General features: G+C 43.1%; 2 protein-coding genes across 2 annotated transcripts; one reads left to right on the forward strand and one right to left on the reverse strand.

Moving 5' to 3' along the window:
- Nucleotides 1-1537: 1537 nt before the first annotated feature.
- Nucleotides 1538-4352, forward strand: LOC311125085 (insulin-like; the record flags this gene model as incomplete). Its single annotated transcript, XM_084199161.1, has 2 exons — nt 1538-1733; nt 4201-4352. The coding sequence occupies 2 exons, from the start codon at nt 1538-1540 to the stop codon at nt 4350-4352; spliced, it is 348 nt and encodes a 115-aa protein (XP_084055287.1).
- Nucleotides 4353-5087: 735 nt separating this feature from the next.
- On the reverse strand, nt 5088-17376 carry LOC311125082 (uncharacterized protein). Its single transcript, XM_084199158.1, has 20 exons — nt 17224-17376; nt 16483-16587; nt 16225-16304; nt 15487-15564; nt 14851-15039; nt 14419-14505; nt 13893-14004; nt 13407-13472; nt 13233-13306; nt 12174-12247; nt 11614-11981; nt 10473-10621; nt 10143-10378; nt 8860-8967; nt 8096-8308; nt 7329-7997; nt 7116-7182; nt 6714-6890; nt 6328-6466; nt 5088-5516 (listed from the first exon to the last, which is right to left on the reverse strand). Exons 1-20 carry the CDS (start codon nt 17267-17269, stop codon nt 5503-5505), a joined length of 3051 nt encoding a protein of 1016 aa, XP_084055284.1. The 5' UTR covers nt 17270-17376; the 3' UTR covers nt 5088-5502.
- Between the last annotated feature and the right edge of the window lie 2778 nt (nt 17377-20154).

Consider the following 20154-nt stretch of genomic DNA (forward strand, 5'->3'; position numbering starts at 1 on the left):
TACAGTAGACCTACTGTACACTACACCTACCTGCCTATTGTAGGCTTGCTAAACAGTGTAGCTATGTCTCTAGGTGATTGCCTATTTCACCTTGTATCCACCATGTGTATCCTGCCCATATAACACAAACGTAACTTCTCCTGTAGGTCTCTATCGCCGAATTTCCACTGAGGATTTAACCCGGTGTTTTACCAAAAAGGCTCAGATGTTTCCACCTCCATGGCCCGGCTCGTAATTCATTGGGCCATGGCCTCAGCGGACCTGCTGTCTTGGGGCCAAGACGAGAACGATTGGGTCTTTTCGGGCGGCCCGAAAAAGAATAACTAACTGTGAACATTGGTTAACACCTTCAACGGTTAACACCTTCTCACAAAGCAACTGTTGACAATGCAGAGGTTGTTGATTCTGCTCTTCAATAATAATAACACTAGAGCTTACATATTATAATCACTGGAGACACTCAGGTGTTGCTATGGAAAAAGCCCATATAAGGCCAGATAGATCTCCCAGTACCTCTTACAGCAGCTCAACAGGCAGCTCAACAGGCAGCTCAAAGGGTTTAATGACAGTCAGGAAAATAGCTTTTTCCGCTGATGCTGTCAAACAAAGGCCTGGCTGAGAGGAAAAGAGGGAGAGGGAGAGGTATAAAGGACAGAGGGGAGGACGGTCACGTGTGCTCTACCTGTTACCTGGCTGCCTCGTCAACGCCTGCTCTTCTCCCCTCACCTGGCTGTCTGTTTCTCTGTACTGAGACCTAGCTCCACCACAGGTAAGTGGATTCATAACAGGGTTGGGTTCAATTACTCTTTTAATTCCAGTCAATTCAGGAAGTATACTGAAATTCAAATTCAAATTCTCTTCAATGCTTTTCAATGAAATAATTATAATTTGGAATTTAATTTTGGTTTACTTTCTGAATTGATGAATTGAAATGGAATTGACCCCAACCCTGGTTCATAATTTACCTTTACCTACGGTGTCCTTACGTTTCACTGTCTGTCTGTCTGTCTGTCTGTCTGTCTGTCTGTCTGTCACAGAGTATTTATACAGTGTATACTGATCCTAATCCAAGAGATAATCCAGAAAACAAGGTAGGGCTAGATGATGAGTTGATTAGTTGAATCAGGCGTGTTGGTGCTTGGGCTGGAACAAAACCATGCACACCCTGCCTGTCCCTGTGATTTGGGCATAGACTTCCTCTCTCTTTCGCCATGTTCTCTCAACTAGCTCTCTTTCTATTGTTCTGTCTGTGGTACTATGGCCTCTCTCTCCCTCCAGATCTTATATGGCTGTGGTACTATGATCTGTCTCTCCCTCCAGATCTTATATGGCTGTGGTACTATGATCTGTCTCTCCCTCCAGATCTTATATGGCTGTGGTACTATGATCTGTCTCTCCCTCCAGATCTTATATGGCTGTGGTACTATGATCTGTCTCTCCCTCCAGATCTTATAAGGCTGTGGTACTATGATCTGTCTCTCCCTCCAGATCGTATATCGCTGTGGTACAATGATCTGTCTCTCCCTCCAGATCTTATATGGCTGTGGTACTATGGGCACTGTCTGTTCTGTTACTGCTGGTCCTGTCATCCCCCGGGGTCTGCTCAGCCCCCAGCGCCCAGCACCTGTGTGGCTCTCACCTGGTGGATGCCCTCTACCTGGTCTGTGGGGAACAAGGGTTCTTCTATATCCCCCACAGATCCCCCAGAGACCTACTCCTGCAACACCTCATAGGTGAGACTGAGAACGGGTGATTTGAAGGGTGGAGGCACTATATTCAATATATTTTAAATACATGATGCTATTTTATTATAAGCCGACACATTTTGAAAGAGAGGGTATATTGTTAAAGGGATATTTCTGGATTTTTGCAATGAGGCCCTTTACCTACTTCCCCAGAGTCAGATGAACTAGTGGATACCATTCATGTCTCTGTGTACATTATGAAGGAAGTTAGTTAGTTTCGTGAGCCAATGCTAACTAGTGTTAGCGCAATGACTGGAAGTCTATGGATATCTGCTAGCATGCTTTCCTGTAACCTTTAACAAGTCTATAGTCCTGCAGTCCCCCTCCCCTCCCTATATTAAATTCAATTCAATTGGCTTTATTGGCATGGGAAAGATATGTTTACATTGCCAAAGCAAGTGAAATAGATAAGAAACAAAAGTGAAATAAAAAAATAAATAATGAACAGTAATCATTACTCCTGAGTGGTTCAGCGGTCTAAGGCACTGCATCTCAGTGCTAAAGGCGTCACTACAGACCCTGGTTCAATTCCAGGCTGTATCACGACCGGCCGTGATTGGGCGTCCCATAGGGTGGCGCACAATTGGCCCAGCGTCGCCCGGGTTTGGCCGGGGTAGGCCGTAATTATAATTAAGAATTTGTTCTTAAGTGACTTGCCTAGTTAAAAATATATATATATTACCCACAGGTTTCAAAGGAATAGACATTTCAAATGTCATATTATGGCTATGTACAGTGTTATAATGATGTGCAAATAGTTGAAGTTCAAAAGGGAAAATAAAAATATTAATATGGGTTGTATTTACAATGGTGTTTGTTCTTCACTGGTTGCCCTTTTCTTGTGGCAACAGGTCACAAAACTTCCTGTTGTGATGGCACACTGTGGTATTTCACTCAATAGATATGTAAACTGAGGGAAATATGTGTCTCTAATATGGTTATACATTTGGCAGGTTAGGAAGTGCAGCTCAGTCAGTTTCCACCTCATTTTGTGGGAAGTGTGCACATAGCCTGTCTTCTCTTGAGAGCCAGGTCTGCCTACCTCAATAGCAAGGCTATGCTCACTGAGTCTGTACATAGTCAAAGCTTTCCTTAATTTTGAGTCAGTCACAGTGGTCAGGTATTCTGCCACTGTGTACTCTGTTTAGGGCCAAATAGCATTCCAGTTTGCTTAGTTTTCTGGTAAATTATTTCCAATGTGTCAAGTAAATATATACATATTTTCTCATTTTGGTTAGGTCTAATTGTGTTGCTGTCCTGGGGCTCTGTGGAGTCTGTGAACAGAGCCCCAGGACCAGCTTGCTTAGGGGACTATTCTCCAGGTTCATCTCTCTATAGGTGATGGCTTTGTTATGGAAGGTTTGGGAATTGCTTCCTTTTAGGTGGTTGTAGAATTGAACGGCTCTTTTCTGGATTTTGATCATTAGCGGGTATCGGCCTAATTCTGCTCTGCATGCATTATTTGGCGTTTTATGTTGTACACTGGGAATGTTTTTGCAGTATTCTGCATGCAGTCTCAATTTGGTGTTTGTCCCATTTTGTGAATTATTGTTGGTGAGTGGACCCCAGACCTCACAAACATAAAGGGCAATGGATTCAATAACTGATTCAAGTATTTTTTAGCCAGATCCTAATTGGGATGTCAAATGTTATGTTCCTTTTGATGGTGTAAAGGCCCTTGTTGCCTTGTCTCTCAGATTGTTTACAGCTTTGTGGAAGTTACCTGTGGCACTGATGTTTAGACCGAGGTAGGTATAGTTTGTGTGCTCTAGGTTAACGGTGTCTAGATGGAATTTGTAATTGTGGTCCTGGCAACTGGACCTTTTTGGAACACCATTATTTTTGTCTTACTGATATTTACTGTCAGGGCCCAGGTCTGATAGAATCTGTTCAGAAGATCTAGGTAGGCCCTCCGTAGTTGGTGACAGAAGCACCAGATCATCAGCAAACAGTAGACATTTGACTTCAGATTCTATTCTTTCATCTGTGAAGAGGGTATGTTGAAGAGGGTGTACCTTCTCTTGAAGTTTGTCACATACTGTAGCTGTCCCTATTGATCTTTTGTCGAGACCGTTCCTAACTACCGCCTTCCTTGTGAATTCTCCAGATTCCTTATTATATTTGCTCCCAGAACATGATCTAAGTGGATCTAACACCTCAGTTAAAACCGTGCTGCTCAAGCATCCCATTGAAGTGTCTGAAGTTAACTTTACTTCAGAGGTAGGAAGCTGTGCTACGTCTGTCAGATCTCTCCTCTGAAGGATGTGGCGAGCCTTAAACAAGACTAAAATGGATTGTGAAGCTCCGATAACACGCCCATTAAGTCTCTGTTAAACAGCCAACAGTCTAAATTGTATCTTGCGTCTGTGAAGGAGTTTGCTGATATGCTTTACTTCACAGCTTTTGGGAACTCTCGCTTTCTGCATCCCTCCATTTCTCTCCCTCTACATCAAAGGGTTCCTGTCTAAGAGGAGCAGACAGGGTTGGAGGGTGAAGCAGGAACGTCCATGGAAGGACCATGAAGACCAGAAGGTGAAGAGAGGCATTGTGGAACAGTGCTGTCATCAGCCATGTAGCTTCAGCCACCTGCAGAGCTACTGCGACTGACTGGAGTCTACTCATTCTACACTCGATTGACCAGAGTGCAGACTAGCCTCAAGAGTGAAAGGACATAATATCAATCTTGTATAAAAAAAAATGTTGGGGATGCCTAAAAAAAATAAAAATAAAAATGTGTATGACCAGTAACCTTAGACTGTGAGTTGGAATGTTGAAGTTGAGTGCTCTCTACTGGCTACAGAGGTGTGTGGCTGTTGATGTCAGGAGACAAAACAGCAGAGACATATTTTGAGAATTGGGACATTGAGGTTTCTGCCTGTGTGAATTTACAAAAGCACCCAATGTTAGCGCCCCATTAAACATGGGGAATATAAATAATGAGATGTAACTGAATGCCTAGAATATACAGCTCTGATGAGCAGGTACGCTGGTTCACAGTAGTGTCCGATCAAACTAGTATATGAGTTTAGAAGTATGGGACGTTTAACACATTACATTTTTTCATAAAAAAAAAAAGTGTTCCCCCATTTTTTGCTGAATAAACAGGCCCCTGGCAGGCAAGGGTAAGGCATAACAAAGTCATTTCAATAGGATTGTATGGGATGATCCCATTGGGATCCCTTACCGAATAACACACTTAGTACATAAATTCATTGAAAACATCTATCTAAAACAATCCTCCCGCTTCTCTCAGTGTTAAGGAAAATAGCAAACATTTGGAGCTTAAATTTACAAGAGAATCAGTATTTTGGAAGAAAGTTAAAACAGTCAAAAAGAGAAGTTACATTCCCATCCTCTGGAAACAAGATGACCACAAATGTTTATTAGACAAAAAGAAAAAGACATGTTAAAATGTATAGAGCTAAAACATATTTGCATTATGCAAAACTGTATGTTATGAACAAACAAAACATTTATTTTGTGCTTAATATGAATGCTTATGTAGAAAAAGAAAGGGGCATGTTTCATGCTGAAACTGACATAATTCACACGTTGGTTCTGATGGCTCTCCTAAAACATATGCAGGGTTACAACCCCCCCCATTATAAATCCATCTAGTAGCTTTTCAGAACATCTGGTTTAAAATGAGAAATAAATATACGCAAGACCATGACATCCTCTTGACTCAATACAATTAGTCCTGTTCATCCAGGGCAGTTGGTGCTGTCTACTAGTGTCTCTGTCCATTGTCTAACTTTCAACAGCGGTTTCCTGAAAGAGACAGGATTAGGGTTAGTTGTAGCATTTTCCTTTGGGAAAATTTGTGACGGTCAAATGTCGGTACAGAGTTTTAGCCAAATATACTCTATCTACAGTATCCATACGTAGTAAGTAACTAATATAAAAAAAACAGCACCATGTCCATAAAATGTATATAGTATGTATATGTAACAAACAACGGTTTTATTTGGTCCTCCGATGAGGGGTATATTTTAGGTTTAAAAAGGCTTCTGAAGTTTGCAATTTCCCTTACGAAAAATCTATCAGCCCCAACAAAAATGTCCATTAATTATAAATCCACATAATAATTCACATTTCCTGTTGATGCAGGATTATTTTCCCGCTATAGCAACCTAGCTCAAATGAAGACCCTACATCTGTAGCTAGCTATCTTGATTTAAAATGTTTAACATTTTTAAGCTAGCTATACCCTATTCAAAACAGGCATTAGTGGACATTTCTGTCAGTTCTTCAGGAGATTAATCAAGAAAAAGCAATCATAAAATACATGAACACTTCTCCATTGCGCAAAAAACAGCTGTGTCTGTCACAGGTCGGGCCAAGTTGTTGTTGCAAGTTCACTATGGGAGCACAAGCTCAAGACAGTCAGGCAGAGTAGAGAGGTTATGCCATTGAAAGACAACCTGAACCAACCGCCATGCAGCCAATGTGATTGATAAAGGATATTTATTTTCATTAGGATATTTTCTGCCGGACAATGTTTATGTGACAGTTTTTATGTCTTTATCGGCCAAAAGCTGTCATTTACCCACTAAAGAAACGCTGGTGTGTGTGTACTCACCCTGTCTGAGAGGTGTGGCAGCAGGCTGCTGGTTCTCCTTGCTGTCCTGGTGGTTGAAGGCTTTGCTGTGGTCAACCCTGCGTTGGGGCTGGCCTCCCTTCTTCTGACGGGACACCTGGGCACGCAGCTTAGACAGCTCCTACACACACACACACAGTTTACAATCATGTCTTACTGCAGTATACCCAAAAAGCTTTAACCAACACCCATTTCATGGATTTAAAAGAAGTGGATATATGAAAACAATAAAATGGTTAAACTCCTACTCCACAATTTGGTGGTAACTAAAGTGTATGTGTTGCTATAATCATATTTTGTTTACTCCAATCAATATAGCCCATGCTTATACAGTATTTAAATGCACAAACTAGAGGGAGGTATCTGACCTGTTTGAGGGAGACGTTCTCATCTTTGAGCTTCACCACATGTCTGATCTTCTGTTTCTGGTTCTGGTGGCCCAGCAGACGAGCGTAGGCGTCCGCTAGCCGGGTCAGCTCCTCCTGGTTCGCCCCGTTCTCGTTCAGTAGTGCATCCCGCTCCGCAGCAAACCCATTCAACTGCTCCTGCAGGGCCAAACCAACCGGAGGAACATAGAATTTGAAACAGTAGAATGGGCTCTCCCTTGTTTAAGTCAATGGTGGGTGGACCCCTTCTACTCATACTACTTATATGGGTGAATATACATAAACGTTGGCAGCAACACAGAAGAAGAAAACATAAAAACACTCAAAGGATCTACATTTCCCATAATGCAGCAGTGGCGACCCCTTGCCTGTGCTGTGACTGACCTGGAAGGGCTTGACCTTAGTGTAGAGCTCCTGGTACTGTCTCCTCCAGTGTTCTGTCTCTGCATCACTGAGAGGGGAAAGTACAGAGTTAGAACAGTGTATTGAGAGCATATCGTTTGCTGCTATAATACCATTGTCTTCTACTAGATGATCTGGGCCCGAATACAGGCCCTGACTTTCACAGCCTAGTCAGTGATTCCTGGTCCTCCTCACCTCTTGTCCTGAGTCTCCACCAGCTGTCTCTGGAAGTCTCTTCTCTGTTCCTCCATCTCCCACTGGAGAGTCACCTTCTCCTGGACCACAACATCCACCTGGCTCTGGAGAGAAACCTTCTCCTGGACAACTGGGTCCACCTGGCTCTGAAGAGAAACCTTCTCTTCCATCAGTTCTACCTGGCTCTGGAGACTCGCTCTCTGTTCTTCGGCCTTCTCCAGACGGTTGTGTATTAGTTCTACCTGGTCCTGAAGGCCCCGTTTGTCTATTTCAAACATCTCCACTACTGTTTTCAGATCATCCCTCTCTTTCTCTACCTCCATTTGGTTCTCTAGACAGGGCAGATTTTTCTTTACCTGGTCCTCCATCTTCTCCAACTGGTTGTGAAGGCTCAGTTTCTCCTTCTCCACCTCCCCTACCAAGCACTGAAGAGCTAGCTTCTCCTCCTCTACCACCTCCACCCGTCTCTCTAGCCTCCCCACCTCCTCTGACATCCATTGCTTCAAGTCTCTCCTCTGCGCCTCCCTCTCTCCTTTCTCCTGCTCCAGTAGCCTTTGTACCTCCTCTTTCTCCATCCTCTCCTCCTGCAGCTGTCGCTGCACCTCCTCCTCAGCCCTCTTCATCTCCTCATCTCTCTGAGCTAGACGAGTCTGTACCTCCAACAGCATTCTAGAGATGGGGGGGAAGAGAGAGAGAGAAGGGAGAGTGTCAGAGAGACTGCACATTCAATCACCAGATATTGAGAAGAAGCCTTATGATGAGCTCACCTTGCATACTCCTCTCTGGCTTTCTCCTGAGCCTGCTGGTCAGCTAGATGTTTCTCCTGCTCCTCCTCCATCTCCTCCCTCACTTTCTTCACCTCCTCCTCCTTATGTTGATTCACTCTCTTCACCTCCTCTTTCATCTGCTTAGTCACCCTCTCCACCTCCTCCTCCAGCTTTATACCCCTCTCCTCTGCTCCCTTCAGGGCCTGTCTGGTGCTGGTGGAACAAAATACAAATTTAAGTCTTAAAGACAATTTATGCCTGATCCGGGAATGCGGTGCGGAGGCTCTGTATGGAGGGTGTGACAATTGCGGACCCTACGGAGGCCAAATCAAGCTCCGTACGGCGATGCCATGCATCTCCCAAATTTTGTAACAATGCGGAGGGCTCCGTATATCTCTGCATTGACGGCAGGTGGGGGCAGTATGTCCTGTATAAACTCACTTCAACTTCATTCACAACAGTTCTGCTAAGCAAAGCGCAAGAAGTATGAATGCCCTGAACGGTCCATAAATGCTGTACTGACACTGCAGATCCTGGATTGACCATAAATTAGCTTTTACAGAGCCATGACTGCTAATACTTTAACCCAAAGTTAAAGGGACAGTTTACTTAAAATGCAGTTTCAGATGTTTTAATCTGTCAAAAGTTAACTTTAGTGAAACAAGAGTGAAACTGTTTTTTTCCTTGTGAAAGGAGAGTGAAAGAGTGAAACTGTCCCTTTAAGCACATTCGTATTGGACGAGAGGGCAGGGTCAACTCCTTACCTCTCCAGTTCAGTGGCCATGTCTCCTATTTTGCTGAGGGAGGTGGTGTGTTCCTCCTGCAGCCTCCTCAAGGCAGCAGAGTGCACCTCCTCCACATCACTGCTCCTCCTGGAAGGAGATACAACACACACAGTTGAAAGGTACAGTTTGAGCAAAGGTGAGGTGCAGAATCCCTCATCTTGATCACATAACAGGGCTTGACATTAACACTTGTCCTCTTGCCCGGGACAAGTACATAAAACATTTCCGGCAAGCAGACTATAGATTTAAGTAAAAAAATATATAATAACAATATCAAACATTTACTCTGATCAGAAATGGGATCAGATTGTCGTCTGGATGCAATGTTTTAAGCACTGTTCTCCCAATTTCTGTAGACCGAGTCAGAGTAGAATTGTATTGCATTGCATTGACAGGCACACGCTGTCTTTTTCAAATCACGGGGCCGGTTGCAATAGTTGGTCGTAAGCCCTTCTATGAGGACACCTAGGCGTAAATTCTATGCCTAGTAGGGGGCAGGTGTAGGGTGTTACATTGGGACCATCTTCATCATGACATGCATAGAAAAGAATAGCAATTTATATTTTCAAAAGCATGCGAGTCTCGGGTTCATATTTCCCAACCTCCGTGGGCTTTTGGAGTTGCATATGAGTGACTAGTTAATAGCCTTGATTTAACCTACATTAGCAAGCTAAATGTTTCTGATCAGTGATACAGTAGACAAGCATATCTTAGTTACCTTGTTTAGAAATAGCCTACCTTAGCATTTTGATCCCTGATTAATTGAATGAGCCAATTAGTTTATAAAGAAAAAAAGTATTTGGTTGTAATAGGCTATGAAGGGTGGCCAACCATCCTCCAGGAGAGCCTTAAAGGGGCAGTGTTGTATTTTGAGACAGGTTTGAATATGCAAAGAAGCCAATAGACAGATTGAAACCTACATTTGTCAGATTTTCTATGGTAATAATAATGATAACAATGGATTTTATTTTGCAAAGTGGGTCCTTGCATCATACAATGCTGCAAAAATGGGGTCGTGGACCTTTTTTTGGGGGGGGGGGGCTTTCGGTCAAGCACTGCATAATGAGTAGCTATTTGGGATGTAAAGTCATCGATTCAGTTCAGTCCAACTGCAGCTAAACCTGTAGCTCAACTCCACGGCAACTCCAGCCAACCAACTTCTCTTATTTGAAATACTTTATTACAAAGGATGTTAAAAACAAAGCTGACAGAGTGTGTTTCATTCATGTTTTCAGTTCAGCTCTACACCTCCAGACTCTCACCTGTCTAGCAGTGCTCTGGTCTCAGTCAGCTCTCTCTCCATCTCAGTCTTCTCCTGCTGGAGACGCTGTAGGGCCTCCTCTCTCCTCTTCTCCTCCTCCTCCCTCCTCTCTTCCTGCAACTCCAGAACCGACAGCTCCCCTAGAGCCTCCTCCAACTCATCCTCCAACTGTTTCCTCTCCTCCTCTGTCTCTTCCCTCTCCCTTTCCAGCACCGAGGCCAGGGAGGCTGCATGCTCCTGGGGAGAACGAGAGGAGGAGAGACAGAACCAGTCAGATGTAGGGTTTTAATGGTTGCCATATTGGACCCAAGTCATCCCCAACATCACTAACCTTTTCCTTCTTCAGCTCCTCAGCCAGGGAGATGTGTGTCTGCTCTAGTTGCTCCTGCACCTCCTTCTCACTCCTCCTGTTCTCCTGCAGGAGGCTCAGCTCTGCCTTCAGCTCCTCCACTCTCCCCTGGCCCTCCTCCTGGCTCCTATCTAAAGACAGATACACACAGACACTTGGTATAGAGCCCACACTGATAACAGCAACCTAGACACTTGGTATATAGCCCACACTGATAACAGCAACCTAGACACTTGGTATAGAGCCCACACAGATAACAGCAACCTAGACACTTGGTATATAGCCCACACTGATAACAGCAACCTAGAGACACTTGGTATAGAGCCCACACTGATAACAGCAACCTAGAGACACTTGGTATAGAGCCCACACTGATAACAGCAACCTAGAGACACTTGGTATAGAGCCCACACTGATAACAGCAACCTAGAGACACTTGGTATAGAGCCCACACTGATAACAGCAACCTAGACACTTGGTATAGAGCCCACACTGATAACAGCAACCTAGAGACACTTGGTATAGAGCCCACACTGATAACAGCAACCTAGAGACACTTGGTATAGAGCCCACACTGATAACAGCAACCTAGACACTTGGTATAGAGCCCACACTGATAACAGCAACCTAGACACTTGGTATAGAGCCCACACTGATAACAGCAACCTAGACACTTGGTATAGAGCCCACACTGATAACAGCAACCTAGACACTTGGTATAGAGCCCACGCGGATAACAGCAACCTAGACACTTGGTATAGAGCCCACACTGATAACAGCAACCTAGACACTTGGAATAGAGCCCACGCGGATAACAGCAACCTAGACACTTGGTATAGAGCCCACACTGATAACAGCAACCTAGACACTTGGTATAGAGCCCACACTGATAACAGCAACCTAGACACTTGGTATAGAGCCCACACTGATAACAGCAACCTAGAGACAATTCCCCAAAACCCTGACCCTTCAGGAAAACTGGAAAAGGGTAAGATAAGAAATTACTGATTAATTTGCTTAAGATAAGTTCCCATTAGACCCATTCTTTCAGATCTACAATTAACCATCAAGAAGAGTGTAGTACTTTAGGGTAGTAATATAATTAGAGACTAGGATTGTGTACCTCTCTCCTCCTCCAGGACCTTGCACTTCTCTTCCAGGTGAGCTACTCTCTCATCCAGCTCATCCCCTGTCCTCCTCAGCACCTCCCTCAGCCGCACTAGCTCCGCCTCTTGCTGCTGCAGTGCATTCTGTGAGTCAGACACTTCTTGGTTGGCCCGCTGCATCTGCACCTCTATCTCTCCCAATGCCCTCTGGGAAGACGTCAGCTCCGCCTCTCGCCGCTCCAGAAGCTTCTCAGTCTCCTGCAAAGCATCCCGGGAAGCCTGCAGGTCCTGTTGACCTTTCTCGGACTCCTCCTCCTTCTGACGGAGAGTGTTCTGAGAGTTTTGGAGCTCTGCGGTACACTGCTCAAGTTTCTGCTCAAGATGGCTGAGCGAAAAGGACATGGCGTGAGATCAGGTGTTTTTGTTTTGCATGTCAACCAAGACAATTTGGAAACTGATGTCATCAATTTCAACATAGACAGAAATATAGGAAGAGGTCAAAAGGACAGAAAAATAAACCCTGAATTTCAATGATTCTGAAAGCAGTTGTTCCGGGAGGACATGTGCATTTGCTCACCCCAGTTTCTCCTGCTGAGACTCAGAGATGCTGTTCATCATATCTGTCTTCCCACGAAGCTTCATACGCAGATCCTAAGGAGATATAACAGCATGTTATAACATCCTCTAAATTATCATTTCCACAACCCGATGTAAGCATGATCATGGACCATTCAATTAGTTTCTCCTTACATGTTTCTTCCCTCAGTGACCAGTATGTTGTTAGTAGCTGGACGTGTGTGTGTCTCCTTACATGTTTCTTCCCTCAGTGACCAGTATGTTGTTAGTAGCTGGACGTGTGTGTGTCTCCTTACATGTTTCTTCCCTCAGTGACCAGTATGTTGTTAGTAGCTGGACGTGTGTGTGTCTCCTTACATGTTTCTTCCCTCAGTGACCAGTATGTTGTTAGTAGCTGGACGTGTGTGTGTCTCCTTACATGTTTCTTCCCTCAGTGACCAGTATGTTGTTAGTAGCTGGACGTGTGTGTCTCCTTACATGTTTCTTCCCTCAGTGACCAGTATGTTGTTAGTAGCTGGACGTGTGTGTGTCTCCTTACATGTTTCTTCCCTCAGTGACCAGTATGTTGTTAGTAGCTGGACGTGTGTGTGTCTCCTTACATGTTTCTTCCCTCAGTGACCAGTATGTTGTTAGTAGCTGGACGTGTGTGTGTCTCCTTACATGTTTCTTCCCTCAGTGACCAGTATGTTGTTAGTAGCTGGACGTGTGTGTGTCTCCTTACATGTTTCTTCCATCAGTGACCAGTATGTTGTTAGTAGCTGGACGTGTGTGTGTCTCCTTACATGTTTCTTCCCTCAGTGACCAGTATGTTGTTAGTAGCTGGACGTGTGTGTGGCTCCTTACATGTTTCTTCCCTCAGTGACCAGTATGTTGTTAGTAGCTGGACGTGTGTGTGTCTCCTTACATGTTTCTTCCCCCAGTGACCAGTATGTTGTTAGTAGCTGGACGTGTGTGTGTCTCCTTACATGTTTCTTCCATCAGTGACCAGTATGTTGTTAGTAGCTGGACGTGTGTGTGTCTCCTTACATGTTTCTTCCCTCAGTGACCAGTATGTTAGTACCTGGGTGTGGTCGTTGGCTGTGTCCAGGTAACCCTGAAGAACATTGATCTCCTCTCTCAGCTCCTGGATCACAGCTGAGAGACAGATATACAGCACATGGTTAGAATGATGCCATCTAAAGGAGGGATTATACAGAGGAGGATGGGAGAATGGAGACACAAACACACAACTTACCTTGCAGCGTATCCATCTCATTCTCCAGCTCCTCATTCTGGACTTTTGTGTCGTGGTGGAGGTCCTCTGTGAAAATGAAAAATTGCATTAAAAAAACGATTTTAGTTTAATTCAGGGAGGCGGAGTCCAACTAAGCTAGGTACTCTGTAGCTCAGCTGGTAGAGCACGGCGCTTGTAACGCCAAGGTAGTGGGTTCGATCCCCGGGACCACCCATACACAAAAAAATGTATGCACGCATGACTGTAAGTCGCTTTGGATAAAAGCGTCTGCTAAATGGCATATTATTTATTATTATTATTACTGTATTAGGGGTAAGGAGTCCACCCAGTCTTGTTTTACTATTTTAATGCATCTCTTCATTTTAAAATGTGTTCATCTTTCTCACCTTTATTATTGTATTTGTTTAGGACTTCAAACTACATTTTTTGGGTCAGAAATGTGCTGTATAAATAACCTTTAATTGATTGATAAGCATGTGGTCTCACCCAGGTCCTTGTTCCTCTCAGTCAGGGCAGTGAGTGTAGCTCTGGCTGCCTCCAGGTCTGTCTCCAGCAACTTCACCTGGCCCTCTGTAGTGATCTGGAGGAAACTCAGCTCCTGATAGGACAACACAACTGTCAGTCACTCAACCACCCATACACCTGCAGGAAACTCAGCTCCTGAACAAAAACACAATATCAGCACACGCATTAATAATTTAGAGAGAGAGATGTGTGCAAGGCAAACACCACTAGATACAGGATAGTGAATGGTGTGTGAACAGGGCCACTTTCAGTAGCTAAACCTTGCAGATAGAAATGCCATGAATAGAGCCAAACCATGCAGATAGAAATGCCATGAATAGAGCCAAACCTTGCAGATAGAAATGCCACGAATAGAGCCAAACCTTGCAGATAGAAATGTGATGAATAGAACCAACGTGGTAACTTATTCTACATATTAATCTGTTCTACACAGCATATTTCAATCTGAATATTCGAAAACTTTGGGTACTGCCTGAACGCGTCGTACCTTGTCATTGACGTCCAATTTGTTTCTGGCCTCCATCAGCTCCATAGACAGAGACTGGATCCTCTTCTTAGTGGTGTCTGCAGAAACCTGGTGGAACACAACGACAACACAGTCAGACACTTACATGTCAACATTTCTTATTGGACAAGTTGGGGGGGTAGTACCCAATAGTAGTATTGTTTTGTCAACTAACCCAGATAACCAACAACCAGTTTATACCTTTTTAACCCTGCAGTTAGACTTTTGCTTTAAGACTATTGGGCCTGTTTTCCAAGCACAGATTCATCCTCGTTCAAGACTAAAAAGCATTCTTAAATGGAGATTCTCCATTGAAATAGCTTTTTATTCCAGAACTAGGCCAAATGTGTCAGGAAAGCAACCCATTGATTTGAGAATACCAACTCTTGATTCTACCATCGAACACCACATTACCTTGTTCTTGAGGAACTCGTTGGTCTTCTTGAGCTCAGCCAGCTGTCTCTCCAGGGTGGTGACGTTAGCTGCCAGACCAGTCTTCTCCCGGACCGCAGACAACAGCTTTGCCTCCACCTTCCTCAGCTCCTCCTCAAGGGTTACCAGGCGCCTGTCCTGCTCCCCGCGCTGCTGCACCAGGGAGCGGATCTACAGGAGGGAGGGAGGAGACGGGATGGATCAGTGCATTAGATTGAAGGATGAAGGAAAAAAATAAGGCATGCAGTAAGGTAGGTCACAGCTGCTGTGATAACTGAAAAACGTGTGTCCACATCCATGATAAATGGAGGGCGGCAGGTAGCTTAGTGGGTAAGAGCGTTGTGCCAGTAACCGAAAGGTTGCTGGTTCTAATCCCAGAGCCGACTAGGTGAAAAATCTGTCGATGTGCCCTTGAGCAAGGCACTTAACCCTAATTGCTCCTGTAAGTCGCTCTGGATAAGAGCGTCTGCTAAATGACAACAAAAAAAATAAAATAATACATCTCGTCACTTTAATTTTCATTCAACTGGTAACACTGACAATGTATGCTATTGGGACAGACAAGACAATATCTATATATATATTTTCTCTTCAAACAAGTCTGTATAACTAGGCTACCTCTTTCTCCAGGAGTTTCTGCTGTTTCATCTGCATCGATAGGCCACTCTTGTCTTTCTTTGACATCGACCCATCAACCTGGGTGAAGGAGGAATGGAAGAATGAATCGCAGAGGAGGGCCATTACATTAGGGTTCAAGAGTTAGATCAGGATTTTGGCAATGAAACCCTTCATCTACTTCCCCAGAGTCAGATGAATTCATGGATACCATTTTTATGTCTTTGCATTCAGTTTGAAGGAATCTACCAACTAGCATTAGTCCTATTGCTAACTAGCATTAGCGCAATGACTGGAAGTCTATGGGAACAGCTAGCATGCTAGGTGTTCCTGTATACTTCCAGTCATTGCGCCAACACTAGTTAGCATGGACTTCCTTCATACATACTGGACACAGAGACGTACAAATGGTATCCATGATGTTATCTGACTCTGGGAAAGTAGATAAAGGGCTTCATTGACAAAATCCTGAACTATCCCTTTAAAGCACAAGGTGTGTAACCATTAGTCTGATTCCTTGCAAAACATTTTGCAACAGAAACTGTTTACCCTAAACGGAAAAAAAAAGTTTTGCAAGGAAAACGAGAGTTTCTATTGGACAAATGCAGGTAGGTCCCTCCCTGTTTCATTATGATTGTTTCCATTTGGTTCCTAGAGTAAACTAAAATCTGACACAGTTATCTTGATGATGTAGCTGTGCCAACCAGGGACAATGTGTTGATTATGTGAACACCAACTTACCAGGCCATCCACAGACATGGTCCTACGCACAGGCGACATGGGCACATCTTTAGAAGGAGATGGTGGTGGGATGCAGGGAGCTGAATGGAGAGGAAAGGGGGATGGTGAAATTACAATGGTGTGGAAAGTAAAAACATCTAGGCTGTACTTCTTATGAGTGACAGTCTAAATCATAGATGTTTAAATATAGATCTACTGTCAAAAGTATGATTAAAAAAAAATTGAGAAACGCTTCAGTTGTTTGACAGTTAAACTCACCACCACTGGCCTTGAGCAGTTTGAAGCGCTCTGACCGGTGGAAAGAGGCAGGTCCCTTCACCTCTCCTGGTTTCAGCTCGTAGGTGCCCGGTGCTGGGGCGCAGCCTGGACAAAACATGAAAACAATAATTAGGCTGCGTTTACACAGGCAGCCAAATTCTCATAATTTGTTAAATTAGTGTCAAAATACCAATTAGTGAGAAAAAAATATCAGAATTGGGCTGCCTGTGTAAACGCATTGGCCTGACTATCATAGGCCCCGCGTATTGGTAGAGCATGGCGTTTGCAACGCCAGGGTTGTGGGTTCGATTCACATGGGGGGCCAGTATGAAAAATAAAATAAAATAAAATGTATGCACTCACTAACTGTAAGTCGCTCTGGATAAGAGCGTCTGCTAAATGACTAAAATGTAAATGTATCTAATTAACGTTAGCTAACATGTCATGGCATGTAACGTCAGCTACCGTAACCGACGTGGACTTGTTTGCCCTTTGCTTGGTGGATTGGAGTAACGTTAAGCATTCCTGCACTAACTAGTTACCAAACCAAAACTATGTTTACGTTAGCTAGTTAGTAAACAATGTTTTACAAAACATTGTTGGATAGCTACATTAGCTAGATTAACGTTAGATTAGCTGGCTACTGTTAGTTACTTAATTAAAGCAGCTAGCTAGGCCAAAGAAAGCAACGTTAGTTGGCTAGGTTTGCTCAGCTAAATCATTATTAAGGCTTTAACTTACCGATATTTTCATTAAATCGTTTCACTGGAGCTCTTGAAAAAGACATGGCTTAAGTTCGGACGAAATAGTTCACTAGAAAATCAGTAGCTAGTTTAAACGTTATAGCAAGCCACGAAGCGTTCTAACGCTCTGCTTCAAATTCAAAACACCAGTAACAACACAAACGGTGCCCCGCTGAAATTTCAAAACTAGCAACGTCATAACCAACCGGAAAGGAGACGACACGAATCTAACCAATCAGCGCAGAGGAAACGAGACTTCCGCCAGCGCCAATTGACTTCTGAAACATATTGGATACGCTGTGGCGATATTCAAACGCATTTACAGAATTTTCAAGTTACAATGTACACGGTCATACATGATTCTTAGTACATTTTCAGTTAGACATTTTTTATTTCATGGAAATACAATTTAATTTCCTTTTGCAGGATCATTCGTAGTACATCTTTATATTCTTCTTTACTCATTTTTTGTATCTCAAAACATGATCACTTGTACAACAATATCATGAACAAAAACCTAATGTCACAAATGTATCCTTGATGACAATATATCGCTCTTCTTGTCATGTCACTTTGAAAATGATGCACTGATAACTTTTACTTCACTTTTCTTATCAACAGATTCACCCATTCAATAAACAATAAGGTGTAGTTGTGTGAATAAACATAATAAAAGGACAATTGGAACAATTACAGAAAACTAAACTTCATTTTGTTTTTTTATTCAAACAGAAAATGTGGTCGCTCCTTCATGGGTGTAACGATCATCTTTCCTTCATAAGAATAACAAACAGGGTCAAAATATTTTGATAACACTGCTAAAGAAAAAAAAGTCCAACAATATGGAATATATTTAGGAAATTGCCCTCTCTCCATCTCTGGTGTGTAATTTGTACCTAAACAGGGAAAATGCAACTTGTTGATTCCTTTAATTCTTCTTCTATAGAGGGAATGAACTGTACAGGAGTTGGATTGGTCTTGTGATCCTACCAACATCTTCCATTCACTCTCTGAACAAATCTATCTAATACAGTAATGTCATTCTGGTCTCCTTTTTTCTTTGACAACCAAGAAGTATTTCTAAAAACAAATGTACTCTGAAAACAAACACACACACTAGCGCAGATGAAGATGTTGTCAATTTCAAAAATGGTAAATAATATTACTGTATTAAGCGCACGAACAGAATATAAAAATGTTTAAATAAACTGACAAGACCGAGAGAAATCAAAAAGTAGGTGAGGTTTCTCGTCAGTAGAAGACGCAAGCTATACCAAAAATTAAATTATCAATAATTAATTAAAAACAATAACAATTACAACACTCGACACTTCTCTTTTTAGTTCAACAGGGAAATTTACAATGGAGAATGAAACTGAATAAAAATATATTCAGAGGCTAAAACCTCCCAAATAAGGGTAAAAATAAATAAAAGCAACTAAGAAAAGCAGTCAAGTTTCCTTGTTATGCTATGTGATACAGTAGAGTTGTGTGAGGGGAGAAGAGGTGAGGTGTGGCTATGTACTCCTATGATGCTGGTTTACTAAGCATGGGTATGTCCAGGGAGATGTGGGCTGCATAGAAATGGCACCCTATTATCTATATAGTGCACTACTTTTGACCAGAGTAGGAGCTGGTCAAAAGTAGTGCACTATATAGGGAATAGGGTGCCATTTGGGACACACCCGTGTTAGCTTCTGGGATGAATTAATGGTCAGCTTGACTTGTGTGATGATCATATTATGGATGTTATGGGGGAAATGCCACTGATGACATTGGTGTTATTAAGTATCATCGTAATACTTAGCACCCGTGTGGACTTCAAATAAGCAATTCAATAAATGGCCGTTAGGTTTTGCTTTCATATTTACATTTACATTTTAGTCATTTAGCAGACGCTCTTATCCAGAGCGACTTACAGTTAGTGAATACATATATATATATATATATATATATATATATATACATATATATATATATATATATATATATATATATAATTTTTTTTATACTGCCCCCCCCGTGGGAATCGAACCCACAACCCTGGCGTTGCAAACGCCATGCTCTATCAACTGAGCTACATCCCCACCGGCCATTCCCTCCCCTACCCTGGACGACGCTGGGCCAATTGTGCGCCGCCCATGAGTCTCCCGGTCGCGGCCGGCTGCGACAGAGCCTGGATTCGAACCAGAACCACTGCGCCACTCAGGAGTCATATGTCATCTATGAAATAATAATCTCAGGTTATAGGTCATTTCAGAATCAGATTATTTGTGTGCGTTGAGGTTTTGGAGATTATTCCAGCATATCTATCATCTTTTATGTAGGTTGATTGTTGTTGCTCACTAAATGGTCTCTCAGAGATATTATAGACTGTTGATTGTTGTTTAAATGGTCTCTCAGAGATATCTGATAGACTGTTGATTGTGACTAGAGGGTAAGCAGTGTTACTGCAGATCTGCATTGGTAGTTGTGTCTCACTAAACCCATCCCTCGGACAGGAGAAGGCATGCAGAGTCTGGGTATGTGAGCCACATGGGTTGAGTACAGAAAACTAACATCTGGAAACACCCACACCGCTAAAACTAGCTTGTGGTTACGGGCCTAAGATATTCAGACTTCAGAAAACTCAGTTTGAGATTTAGACTTTTTAATGGGCGCCATGTTGCCACCAAAAGTTCCAAGACAGTTGCATTCTAGAATGCAAATTGGAATGTCATTGGTATGGAATATTTGGTGCCAAAATGGTGTACAGTCAGACAGAACTCTTGAAATCTAAGGCTCTGAGAGTCTGAGTTCAAGGCCAAAGAGAGGCAGACTGTGTGGTGATGATTTGGGTTGGTGCGTATGTGTGTGTGGGACATGTGTGGTTTATGTGTGTAGCACATGTGTGTGTAGCATGTATGTTTGTAGCGTGTGTGTGTTCTTC

This window comes from Coregonus lavaretus, assembly GCF_964263955.1.
Source record: "Coregonus lavaretus genome assembly, contig: HAP1_SCAFFOLD_1418, whole genome shotgun sequence".
Lineage (NCBI taxonomy): Eukaryota > Metazoa > Chordata > Actinopteri > Salmoniformes > Salmonidae > Coregonus > Coregonus lavaretus.

Excerpts from the sequence above, each read along its gene's own strand:
- LOC311125082 (XM_084199158.1), bottom strand. The coding sequence starts at position 17,269 with ATGTCTTTTTCAAGAGCTCCAGTGAAACGATTTAATGAAAATATCG. Across the intron at positions 16,305-16,482 it reads ACTGCTCAAGGCCAGTGGTG|CTCCCTGCATCCCACCACCA; the intron begins GTGAGTTTAACT and ends CTCTCCATTCAG. Across the intron at positions 13,307-13,406 it reads TGAGATGGATACGCTGCAAG|CTGTGATCCAGGAGCTGAGA; the intron begins GTAAGTTGTGTG and ends TCTGTCTCTCAG.